The sequence below is a fragment of the Pygocentrus nattereri genome, chromosome 14 (genome assembly GCF_015220715.1).
Source record: "Pygocentrus nattereri isolate fPygNat1 chromosome 14, fPygNat1.pri, whole genome shotgun sequence".
Lineage (NCBI taxonomy): Eukaryota > Metazoa > Chordata > Actinopteri > Characiformes > Serrasalmidae > Pygocentrus > Pygocentrus nattereri.
Window position 1 is genome coordinate 21493475 of NC_051224.1, and position 12357 is coordinate 21505831.

A 12357-nucleotide genomic window follows, 5' to 3' on the forward strand; every position below is an offset into this window, starting at 1 on the left:
TGCAGCTGTGAAGAACTTTTTCAAAATAAAAGTAAATGTGCCATACTGCCCTGCGATGGACTGGCGACCTGTCCAGGGTGTATCCTGCCTTCCGCCCGATGACCGCTGGGATAGGCTACAGCACCCCCACTCGCGACCCTAAGGGAAAAGCGGCTTAGAAAAAGGATGGATGGATGTGCCATACAAATCTCAGACTTTTACAGGAGTTCTATTGTAAATCTGATTCATAGAATAATACTGCAGTTACAGAATACTGTAATCTACTGTAGAAGTCTGAATGTCATTATAGCTTTTTAAAGACAACAGTGTGATCATGATATTAATTTGAAACTGTTAAACGGTTCAGCAAACACACTTTATACATAAGACGTTATAACCGTTAAGGTGCTCTTCTCTCTGTCTTTAAGACCTGAAAGTTGGCAGCAGCCCAGCGTCTGTTTTAATGTGACACTACAGGTTGAACTAGTTAACTGAAACACAAAACACCATCACAGCTGGAATAACAAAACTTGTAAAATGCATCCAAACGTCTTTGGGGAAAGGACGTCATGCTGTGACGAAGCAAAGCTTCTTGTGAAATGATTTGCAGATTAAATAAAACAAATAAAAAAGTCATTAAAGGGAAAAACAAATACACTAAAAATGTGCAGACAAATGCGATGGGAGGTCAGTGTAGAACTGTGCTTTAAAAAACTCTTAAGTGGGTCAAAAGTGGTTCTTCTGTAGCTTCACTCCAAAACCCCTTCTGATGTCTTTATTTTCAGAAGTGTATATTAATCTTCTCATGATTCTCATCAATGACAGAGTTTATTATGATGAAGAAAAATGCCACAGAGCTCGATCTGATTGGTCTACAGTTACAGCTTAGATGAAAATCTTACAGCAGCCGATCCATTTTATTCACAATCAAATGATTTTTCAATTGTTTTGCTAAAACTTTAATATGATGAACTAAACGTTAGACAGACGTGTGTATATATATGTGTGTGTGTGTGTGTGTGTGTGTATATATATATATATTAGTATTAGTCTCGTTATCTCTGTAATCACTTTAATCTTGCAGTTGCTCAGTTGCAACAGGAGATTACAGACTTGTGCAACTTTGCTGGAGGAATAAAGCTCTGCAGGACAGCAGGGATCAGGAGCAGGAAATGGAGAGAGAGGGGGCTAGGGGAGAGGGAGAGAGAGAGGGGGACAGGAAGACAGTTCAGAGGTCAAGATTATGATGGTTCATGGGAACGGAGAGAGGAAGAGGAGAAAGAGATAGAGGAGAGAGAGAGAGGACAAGGAAACGAAGAGAACAAGACAGGAAAAGAGGCAGACAAATATAAATGTATGAGAAGGAAAGAAAGACAGAGAAGAGACAAAAAGATGAGGGAAGAGTGAAAGAGAGACAGCAAGGAGAACGGAGAGACAGAAGAAAGATAAAGAATGAAAGGAGAGAATAAAATAGGCAAACAGAGAGAAAAAGCAAATGCTGAGCGTTGACAGAGAGAGAGAGAGAGAGAGAGAGAGAGAGAGAGAGAGAGAGAGAGAGAGAGAGAGAGAGAGATTCTCTTGTTAATTATGCTTCTTTCATGTGTTTTCATACGGACACTTCACTTTACATTTTAACAGGAACACAAATGAACATACAGTATATTGTGCAGCTTTGGCAGCAGTTTAACACTGTCAATAAAGCGTATTTGATTTAATCTAGAGAGAGAAAGAACCAGAGAGAGAGAGACAGAGGAAAGGAGAGAGAGTAAGAGGGAGAGAAAAAACACAAAAAGAAAGAGAGAGTTCAGGGTAAAGACAATTAGGCGCCGCTAACCCAGTCAGGAAAACAGATACGAGGTTAATGGGTCATTATACACCAAACTCAAGAGAGATTGAGGCTAAATGACCATTAGACCGCAGTAAGAGTGGACTGACCTCACAGTGATTCTTTAGGAAACGACATAGTGAGCCATCTCCGATTTTGCCACTATTTGATTTGATGTGATTTAATGATTTTGTTATGGCTCAGTTTACTTTTAAAAATACACTTACAGGTTTTATATCTGTCTCTTTCATGCGAATTTTGATAATGTGCATAAAAACCCTGGATAGGAAAGGCAGAAACCAAAAAACAAGCCTAAATATTGCAAAACAAGTTTTGCTCGGATGAAGTTGCTTTACGGATCAAAGCGAAATTCATAAAGCGTTTGGCACTCTCAGAACTGTTTAGTGTGATTGCGTTTATAGCACACGTGTCAGGCTCCAGTCCTCATGGGCCAAGGCGCCACAGACTGCAGCACACTGCCTCATTAAACACAACTAATAAAGCTCATCAACTCATTAACAAGGACTTCATGAACTGAGCTCAGAGCATTAGACGCTGAATCTCCACAGCACTTTGGCCCTGTAGGTCCCCAGTTTGACTTGCCTAAATGTTAAGAAGAGCCATTTTGTCCTGTCAACTAAAATCAAACTACCTTATGAGCCACAACATTTTATGTCCATTTGACTATCTTGGCTGTAAATCAGTCTCAGTATGTGCTGACGTACTACTATAGGCTAAAAAATATAATATAAACGAAAACACAGGCTTACTTTGCTCTGCTTTAAGCTTTAGTTCAGATATAGCTGCTTTTCTCGCATCTCGAAACTTTTCCACAAAACTTTTTACGAGGCTGATGTCGCTTCTCATTCACCAGCTTCTTGTTCGAATTTTCCTGTTCCACCCAAAATGTAACCACTGCACCATTTAAGGTGGAACGAGAAAATTCAAACAAGAGGCTGATGAATGAACTTCAACTTCATGATGTATGCAGATTTTATATATATATGTGTGTGTATATATTTATATATTGTGTATGTATGTATGTATGTTTAATTCATATATTTGTATTATACAGTGGCCACATACCATTTGAATTAAAAATGTATTTCCATTAAAGTCACTCACAACACCCTCTATATGATGCTTAAAATTTCAGTAGCCTCAGTTTAAAACACTGTCCCACGTCACTGGCAGAATGTGTCCTAAACTGGTGCAAAAGGCTCAGTATGTTGGGCCCCTATGTGTCTTCTTCTCTCTCTCCCTCTCTCTCAGTCTTGTGATAGTATGTGGTTTATTGCATTTACCCCACAATATACCCCGAGGCATGTCAGCCTGTCAATGGAGCATGTGTTTAAGGTATCTGTGTGTGTGTGTGTGTGTGTGTGTGTGAGAGAGAGAGAGAGAGAGAGAGAGAGAGAGAGAGAAAGCCTGTGTGGACATGTCTACCGTCCACATGTGCTGGTGTCTGTAGGCCGTGTGTTTTGCGTGCTTTAGAGCATGTGCTCTCTCATGGGAGATGACTGAGCCCACCAGCTTCACCAGTGTGTGTGTGTGTGTTTGTATATTTTCGGGACGAAAGCACTCCTCACTTTGTAAAGTGCTTTTTACACAGCTCTCTGTTTACTTTTTTAATATTATAAACTGTTTAGCTTTTACTGTTTTAAAATTTGAGAAAATGTCAGCAACCAAGCTTCATTTATTTAACTTTCAGTTGAAACAGACGTTAAGTGTAATTCTGTGTCCACCCTTTGCCTTTTCAAGAGACTGACTTTCGGTTTCTCAGAGAATCTGCAGACACGCCTCCAAAGTTCAGTCATAGAAGCTGGTTGATCATTTTCTGAAGTAATCAAACACATTCAGTGGTGTTGAGGCCTGGACTCTGGGGTGGTCAGTCCATTGTTCAGCTTCTTTGTTTGATGTGTCTGTCTCCTTTTCTCAGTGAGGTTCTTCTTGAACAGCTACTCATCCTTTCAGACCCATAGTGTTGAGTTGTCTTCTCAAAGTGGAAGGACGGACAGAAACACCTGTGGATGTTTTCAGATCTGAAGCAACTTGATTTTCCCCTCTCTCTCAAAGATGAAAGCTTTTAGTGCTGTTTTTCTGATGGGGGGCAGTTTTGGTGTCTACCAGGTCTTCCAGGTAGTTGTTAGGAGGCACACTGTAGCCTTTAATTTGTTTTTGAAGGGTGCTCTCTGACTTCTGTGCAGTCCACTATATTTATAATACCTATGGAACCCCTTATTATTACATACTGATACATTATATATAAAATATGGAAATAAGCCTGACTTAATGTCCTGACAAATAATAAAAACAAATGTGTGTGTGTGTGTGTGTGTGTGTGTTGGTGATGCTGAACCCTGTTTATTTTGGGGATGGCTCATATTTCAAAGCTGGGAATTGTGGGAGAGGGAGGGTAGATTCCTGTCAGAGAAATGCCAGGCTCTTACTGTCTGACCACCAAACGCCCATCAGCTGTCCTATCATGTATTCAGTATCCATCTATAGCTCTGTCACAGCTTTATAGGCCAACATTTAGCACTCTTTTCACCAGAAGAGGGTAGATTAGCCTAAATCATTTGCCTGAATAAGTTTTTTTTTATTGATTTATTTACTTATGCAAAGGATTGTCTGGAAATAATATATTTTGTTCATGTACACATCTGAATCCAGTATATCTAATGCATTAGTCCATTACTGGACTTAAAATATCGTTGCTTCGAGAAGTAACAGTCTTGCCAAAATCAACTTCAGTAGAAACATACAAGATATGTAAGCTAGGTCCAAAAACTACATTAGCATAGGAACTGAGGTTTCTTAGACTCTGTTCTTCTCTTTATGGTCTAAAATAAATGTTAAAACTCCAAATTGAGATCTGATTTACAGTAAAGTCGAACAGGAGCTGGGATAATGAGCAGGTTAATTAGCAACAATCTAAAATGCAACTACAGAAAAGTAGACATTGTTCTTGAACTGAAGTGGAATTATTAGCATGTGAGAATATATGGAAAAGTACAAAGCATGACATTATAATTAAATGGGAATTGCATTGAAGATGTAAACAGAGTCATTCACAGTGGTTTGGTGTGAAATGCTGTGTTTTAGAGAAACATACTGTGTCAGAACTTTTCACAGTGGTGGTGATAGGAACCAGACGTCTGAAGAGGTTAATGCTTTTGGAAGCTACCTTACAGAAAGTTATTATGACGAATGGTTATGAAAATGCTACCTGATGTCTGAGACATTTTTACGATAGTGTTGAGATAAGGTTTTGACCTAGAACATATTTTATCAAACCCATTTAAGGCATAGACATACTTTTTTTCAGATTAATCACTATTTCCAATCTTCAACATTCCATATAAAGCTCAGAAGACATGTATAGGTTCACTGGTGGTTGTGGATGGTAAATAAAATGTATTCATGGTGAGCTCTTGTTCCCATCACCACCACTGTAAAGACAACCCTGTCTGTAACTATCACTACAATACAGAAATCTAATAAATGGCCATATATGCACATATTAATAATATATAAAGGATCAGGCATATTTCTAAATATATGTACATATGTTAGAAATATACATATTTGCATAATATATGGACCATAAATATATAACCACAAATATATAATACATATATTTATATACTTATAACACATGGATCACATATGTACTGTCTGTGTGATATATGTCTGATACAAACACAAAGATTTTTTTAAAGCAAAAAATCAAAATGAAAAAACACAATACAATCAAAATCAAATCAAAAGCAAAATGCATGCAATAACATGAAACTAGCATAGATGAGTAATACATGCCATCCATATATAATTAATGCTTTCATGTATCATTTATTGTTAAATATGTTACATATATACACTATGTTGCCATATGTATTCACTCACCCATCCAAATCATTGAATTCAGGTGTTCCAGTCACTTCCATGGCCACAGGTGTATAAAACCAAGTACCTAGGCCTGCAGACTGCTTCTACAAACATTAGTGAAAGAATGGGTCGCTCTCAGGAGCTCAGTGAATTCCAGCATGGTACCGTGATCGGGCGCCACCTGTACAACAAGTCCAGTCATGAAACTTCCTCACTACTAAATATTCCACAGTCATCTGTCGGTGGTATTAATGCAAAGTGGAAGTGACTGGGAATGACAGCAACTCAGCCACGAAGTGGTAGACCATGTAAAATGACAGAGCGGGGTCAACAGATGCTGAGGCGCATAGTGCACAGAGGTCGCCAACTTTCTGCAAACTCAATCACTACCCCGAAGTTCATGTGGCCTTCAGATTAGCTGAAGAACAGCCTAGAGATCTTCATGGAATGGGTTTCCATGGCTGAGCAGCTGCACCCAAGCCTTACATCACCAAGCACAAATTAAAGCGTCGAATGCAGTGGAGTAAAGTGCCACCACTGGACTCTAGAGCAGTGGAGATGCTTCTCCATCTGCCAATCAAATGAACGAGTCTGGGTTTGGCAGTTGCCAGGAGAATGGTACTTGTCTGACTGCATTGTGCCAAGTGTAAAGTTTGGTGGAGGGGGGATTATGATGTAGGGTTGTTTTTTAAGAGTTGAAGTTGTTATAGTTGCAAAGGGTGGGCCGACATCATATTAAACCCTATGGATTAAGAATGGGATGTCACTCAATTTCATATGCGTGTGAAGGCAGACAAAGGCGAATACTTTTGGAAATATAGTTTATGTTTACATATTATATGACTGAAATACATCCTCATATATATAAAAATGGGCAGTTTCAAATCAGTTGTCATAAAGGTCACATATATGTTCATATGTGACTAATACAAGTTGGATAAGAGGGAAATCCATGTATAATAATATATTTCATATATTGCCACCTGTCAGATTTCTCTGTGTGCATTCTGAATGACTCAGATTATGCAGAAATTCTTTAGAATTCACCTTTTTGTACATGGAACTGGGTGACTGTATCTTGTTGCTGGCCTCCTTTGTTTTTCACCCATGTGTTTCAGTGTCTTTAATTTTCTGATCTTTGCTAAATTACAGCAGAAGATTTTACTATCCGGCTCTTCTTTGCGAGCTCACATGAAAAGTCTTTAAATGTGCTTTCATGGCAGGCGTTGCACTGTCTGTTCTAGTTCATAAACTCTGTTTTATACAAAATAAAGCTTGTAAATTACACCGCGCTCTCTCAGCCTGCTGGCAGATCCACACTCATGTGATCCTCTCTCTCACTTGCAGAATTAGCCAAGAACAGACATGCATTCCACTCATATAAACTACACACATCTGCTCAGATGGAGCGGTTAGCCACTGGTGTCATTCTCAGGTTCCATTTATATCCTTAAAGAACAAGTTTGCCAAAAAAACAGAATATACAGCTTTTCCCTTACTAGAAACATAGTTGATCAGCCAAGCACTTAGCTGCCTGAGGTTTGCTTCTTCAGTTCTTTAGAGTTATGAGGCTAAAGGCCCTGATAGCGTATATCAGTCTGCTGGCTGGATAAGGTCACCATCCCACAGACTGTATGCCACTGGTAGTCCACCCTGTGATTATGGACCTGCGCTCAAGGTCTAACTAGTGCCCTGAAAAAGATTTTAAATTAAGGTAATTTATTTTGAAAAATAAGCAACTAAGAGAAAAAACACAACTCCATTTGCAAAAAAAGTTGGGGCGCTGTGCAAACGATAAGTAAAAACAAAACTGAATGATGTGCAAATCATTTAAACCTCATATTTCATTGAAAATAGAACAAAGACAGCTTGTCAAATGTTGAAACTGAGAATTTTCCATTTTGAATTTGGTGCCAATGGCACATTCCAAAAACATTGGGATGGGGGCATGTTTACCAGGTGTTTCATCACTTCTTCTTTTAACAACACTCTTAGGTGTTTGGGAACTGAGGAGACACTGCTGTAGTTCTGAAAGTGAAATGTTTTCCCATTTTGCTTAACACAGGATTTCAGCTGCTCAACAGTTCAGGGTCTCCTTTATCATATTTTTCATTTTATAATGTGCCAAATGTTTTCAGTGGTGAGCGGTCTGGACTTCAGGCAGGCCAGTTTAGCAATTGGACTGTTTTAATACAGAGCCATGCTGTTGTAACACATGCAGAATGTGGTTTGTGATTTCCTTGCTGAAATAATCAAGACCTTCCCTGAAAAAGACGTCATCTGGATGGCAGCATATATTGCCAAAACATTTATATATCATTCAGTATAAATGGTGCCTTCACAGATGTGCACATCATCCATGCCATGTGCAGTATTGCACCACTGTCTCATCACAGATACTGGCTTTTGAACTGTGCACTACTAAGATTTCTGCAGAGTCTTTTAATGATATCATGTACCGTAGATGATGAAAAGCAAAAGTTCTTTGCTATTTTATGTTGAGAAACGTTGTTCTAGAATTGTTTGACTATTTGATTGTGCAGTCTTTCACAGAGTGGTGAACCCCTCCTCATCTTTACTTCTGAAACACTGCGCCTCTCTGAGAAGCTCTTTTTATACCCAATCATGTTACTGATTTACTTATTGACAATTAACCAGTAGGTGTTTGTTTAACATTTTAGCATAGGTGTTTGTTTAGCAACTTTACTAGCCTTTTACTGCCTCACTCCAATATTTTTGGAACGTGTTGTTGGCATCAAATTCAGAATGGGCAAATATTTTTCAAAAAACAGTAAAATTTCTCAGTTTCAACATTTGATTAAGAGACCCTTATTAGTCCCACAATGGGGATATTTCACCTCTGCTCTTAACCCATCCGTGCAGTGAAACACCACACACACACACTAGGAGGCAGTGAGCACACTTGCACGGGGCGGTGGGCAGCCCTATCCGCAGTGCCTGGGGAGCTGTTGGGGGTTAGGTGTCTTGCTCAAGGGCACCTCAGTCATGTACTGTCGGCTCAGTCGATTAAACCAGCGACCTTTTGGCTGGTTCACAAGGCTGGTTCCCTAACCTCCAGTCCACAACTGCCCCAATGGTGCTTCAAATACATGCAATATGTTGTCTTTGAAGCATTTACAATGAAATATAGGGTTTAAATTATTTATGCATCATTGCATTTTGTTTTTATCTACATTTTTCACAGCTTCCCATTTTTGGAAATGCAGTTTTACAGTTTTTTTTATTAAAGTAATTTACAAAGGATAACAAAAAAATTAAATATAAATAAGTAAATTCAACTATGAATGCAAAGGAACAATAAAAAGTGGCATTTTGTCCAAAACTCTGCTTAACCACAGCTAGGCTGTCCAGAAAACACTGAGCTATTCAGTGTGCTGCCAACTTTGCCATTCGTGGGCCAACAGTGGGACACTGTCCTCGTGCTATCTGGGTGGAGGCTAATAGGAAACATTTAGCTTTGTGCTAACTGCATGCATAACTGCACTTGTTAAGTAATGGACACTGTACGACAGACTACATGGGCAAAAGTCCATCACAGCCACAATGTTGTTAATTTATGTAGTCATAGATTTAGTCAAGCCATTAGCATATGCTTATTGGAAGGCATTCATTAATTTTTAGCTATTTTATCCAAAGGGCCCTCTATAAAAAGCACTGTTAAATGAATAATTATGTACATTAAATGTACAATTTTCCTTCCTTACACCAAATGCAGTTTATCAGCCAAATCATTGATGTTTGAAGCTATAGCTACTTTAATTTTACACTCAAACTGTGAGGCTAATGTAGCTAACAAGTACTGTGGTGGTTGGTTGGTGTGGTGGTTAACACCTCTGCCTTGTAGACTGGGGTTCACTCCCCTACCAGGGCAAGCACCCTACACTATACCAATAAGAGTCCTTGGGCAACACTCCTAACACCACCTTGGCCTCCCTGTGTAAAATGATCAAATTGTAAGTCGCTCTGGATAAGAGCGTCAGCCAAATGCTGTGAATGTAAATGAACAAGCATTGTTCAATAATAGCATGACTAAATCTGTAGACTAAACTCTAAGAATGGACAAAAGTTTAGAAAAAATTCAGGCTTCACGATTACTACTACTGCTGTTTTAGCTATGCTAACATACCTTAGCCCATGTTTATAGATAACAGTGTGTCATACAGTGTCAGAAACCACATAATTAACACATGAGTCTACTAGGAGATTCTAAACAACTCCACACTGTTGCAGTTAGCAGCATGCTAATTGGTGAGCATTAGCTTACATTATGTGTTAGTTGCATTAGCCTTGTAGCCAACTGCAGGCATGCTTTTAGGGGGAAAACTGTTCATTACATTTTATTTATTTATTTTATCTTAACAGTGATACGCATACAATGTAAAAACCATGTAACTATGCTCTCAAAGATACAACAGTAATTTTAAGGTCTAGTTGTCAACCTAAAATATGTTTTTCCAGTGGACCGACTGCATTTGCACTTCTTAATAAGCTGTTTTAAAACAATTCAATAAGAAGCCTGGAGGTGAGACAGGGTGTGTGACGTCGGCATATAATAATATAATAAATATAATTTCAATGTATTATGGTACAGTTATGTTCCCTGACTAGAGGTACTGAAGACCCCAGTTACAAGAGGGAAACTGCCCCGGTGACAGTTCAGTACTTCTTCTGAAAGTGGGAAGCCCAGCGGAGACCCGAGTCCTATTTCCAGTCGGGCTCTGTTCATAATAAAATAAGGAGAAAAACACATGGAGTGGAACAAAAATGGCAAGAAATAGAAGAATTTATGACGCTAACTGCTCCGGTTTCACAGTGTTATGAAATTTGTTCCAAACCAGACTTAAACCAGACTTTCTTTTCTCTTTTCCTTTCTCTTTCTTTACCAGAGGTCATCATGTCATCACCCCCTCCGGAGAACGGCCCAGAGGACGCCAGCCACCAGAGCTTCTGGATGGTGAGAGAGAGCAAAGCAGAGTTTGCACTGATAAGATTCGATCTTTTGTGCATCCAGTCTGAATGTCTTTTCCCTCTATCTCTGATTATGAGAATGCACCCTTTCCCTTAAAAGCAGGGTGTAGTTTTGGTTTCAGATGGGGAGCTGTGAAGCTAAAGTTAATGTTACCTAACTAACTCATTCCACTACTTTTCTGCTTTTGCATAGCAAGAAAACTAAATTTAATGACTGGTGCTGACAGAACGACTCAGCTAAGACTTTCTTCTCTTTTGTGCTTTATAGTGTTGAACATTATATACATGTTTCTTTACCTCTTCATCTTCATCATAAAGGCATTCAGCTGGTAACAGGCTGTGATGTTTCAGAATGTGTTACTAGCGGAACCATGGAAATAAAGGTAGCACGGAAATAGGTGTAGCATAACCATGGACATGGGTGTAGCGTAACTGTGGAAAATGGTGAACTGTAACCATGGAAATTGGTGTAGTGTAGGCATGGCAGATGGTGTAGCATAAACATGGAAACAGATGCAATGTAACCATGGAAATAAGTGTCAGGCCACCATGGAGATGGGTATACAATAGCCATAGAAATGGGTGTAGCATAACTTTTGAAATGGCTGCAGTGTAACAATGGAAATAAGTGTAGTGTAAAAATGGAAATGGGTGTAGTGTAAAATGGAAATTAATGTGTTAAAATGGAAATGGGTGTAGTGTAAAATGGAAATGAATGTAGTGTTAAAATGGAAGTGGGTGTAGTGTAAAAATGGAAATTAATGTAGTGTAAAAATGGAAATGGGTGTAGTGTAAAAATGGAAATGAATCTAGTGTTAAAATAAAAATGGGTGTAGTGTAAAATGGAAATGAATGTAGTGTTAAAATTGAAGTGGGTGTAGTGTAAAAATGGAAATGAATCTAGTGTTAAAATGGAAATGAATCTAGTGTTAAAATGGAAATGGGTGTAGTGTAAAAATGGAAATGAATCTAGTGTTAAAATGGAAATGGGTGTAGTGTAAAATGGAAATGAATGTAGTGTTAAAATGGAAATGGGTGTAGTGTAAAAATGGAAATTAATGTAGAGTAAAAATGGACATGAATGTAGTGTTAAAATGGAAATTAATGTAGTGTTAAAATGGAAATGGGAGTAGTGTAAAGATGTAAATGGGTGTGGCCTTACCAAGAAAGTAGGAGCAGGGTAACCATGGAAACGGGTGGACAAAGCCACAATGTTTTATTTTTCAAAAGAAGGCAGTGCAAACCTGAAGTTTTTTCCCTTGTAAAGCTTTGACTGAATGTTTGGAGTGAATAGAGTGGAGGAGGCTGCTGTGATCTTTTTGTTCAGACTTCTCTTAAGATTTGATCTTAGGCACATCTAATCTTCGCAGTATCTCTTCTCAGGCTCTCTGCTCCCTTTATCTGTTCATCTGCTCTCCTGCTAGCTGTTTGTCCCATGTTTTCTGTGCTCTGGCTGGATGTTTTCTTAGCTTCTGTGCTCTAGCTGGATAGTTTTGCTTTTTGGTGCTGTGATCGAATGCTTTAGTGCTTTCTGTGCTCTGATTGGAAGTCTTTATAGTTCCTGTGCTGTGATTGGATGTCTTGGTGTTTTCTGTGCTTTGACTGGACATTTTTCTGACCTATCTGGTGCTACAGTCAGTCTCTTGGATCTTCTCTTGTTCCTCTACATCGTTTCT

The 12357-nt window shown here is 38.8% G+C and overlaps 1 protein-coding gene across 1 annotated transcript in view; it reads left to right on the forward strand.

The window, feature by feature from the left end:
• Nucleotides 1–12357, forward strand: part of si:ch211-51c14.1 (protein kinase C and casein kinase substrate in neurons protein 3) — a 31096-nt gene that overhangs the window by 1409 nt on the left and 17330 nt on the right. Inside the window, exon 2 of the mRNA XM_017697386.2 lies at nt 10600–10667. Within this exon, the coding sequence (XP_017552875.1) occupies nt 10608–10667 (60 nt within the window). The 5' untranslated portion in view covers nt 10600–10607. The remainder of the gene's footprint in view (nt 1–10599; nt 10668–12357) is intronic.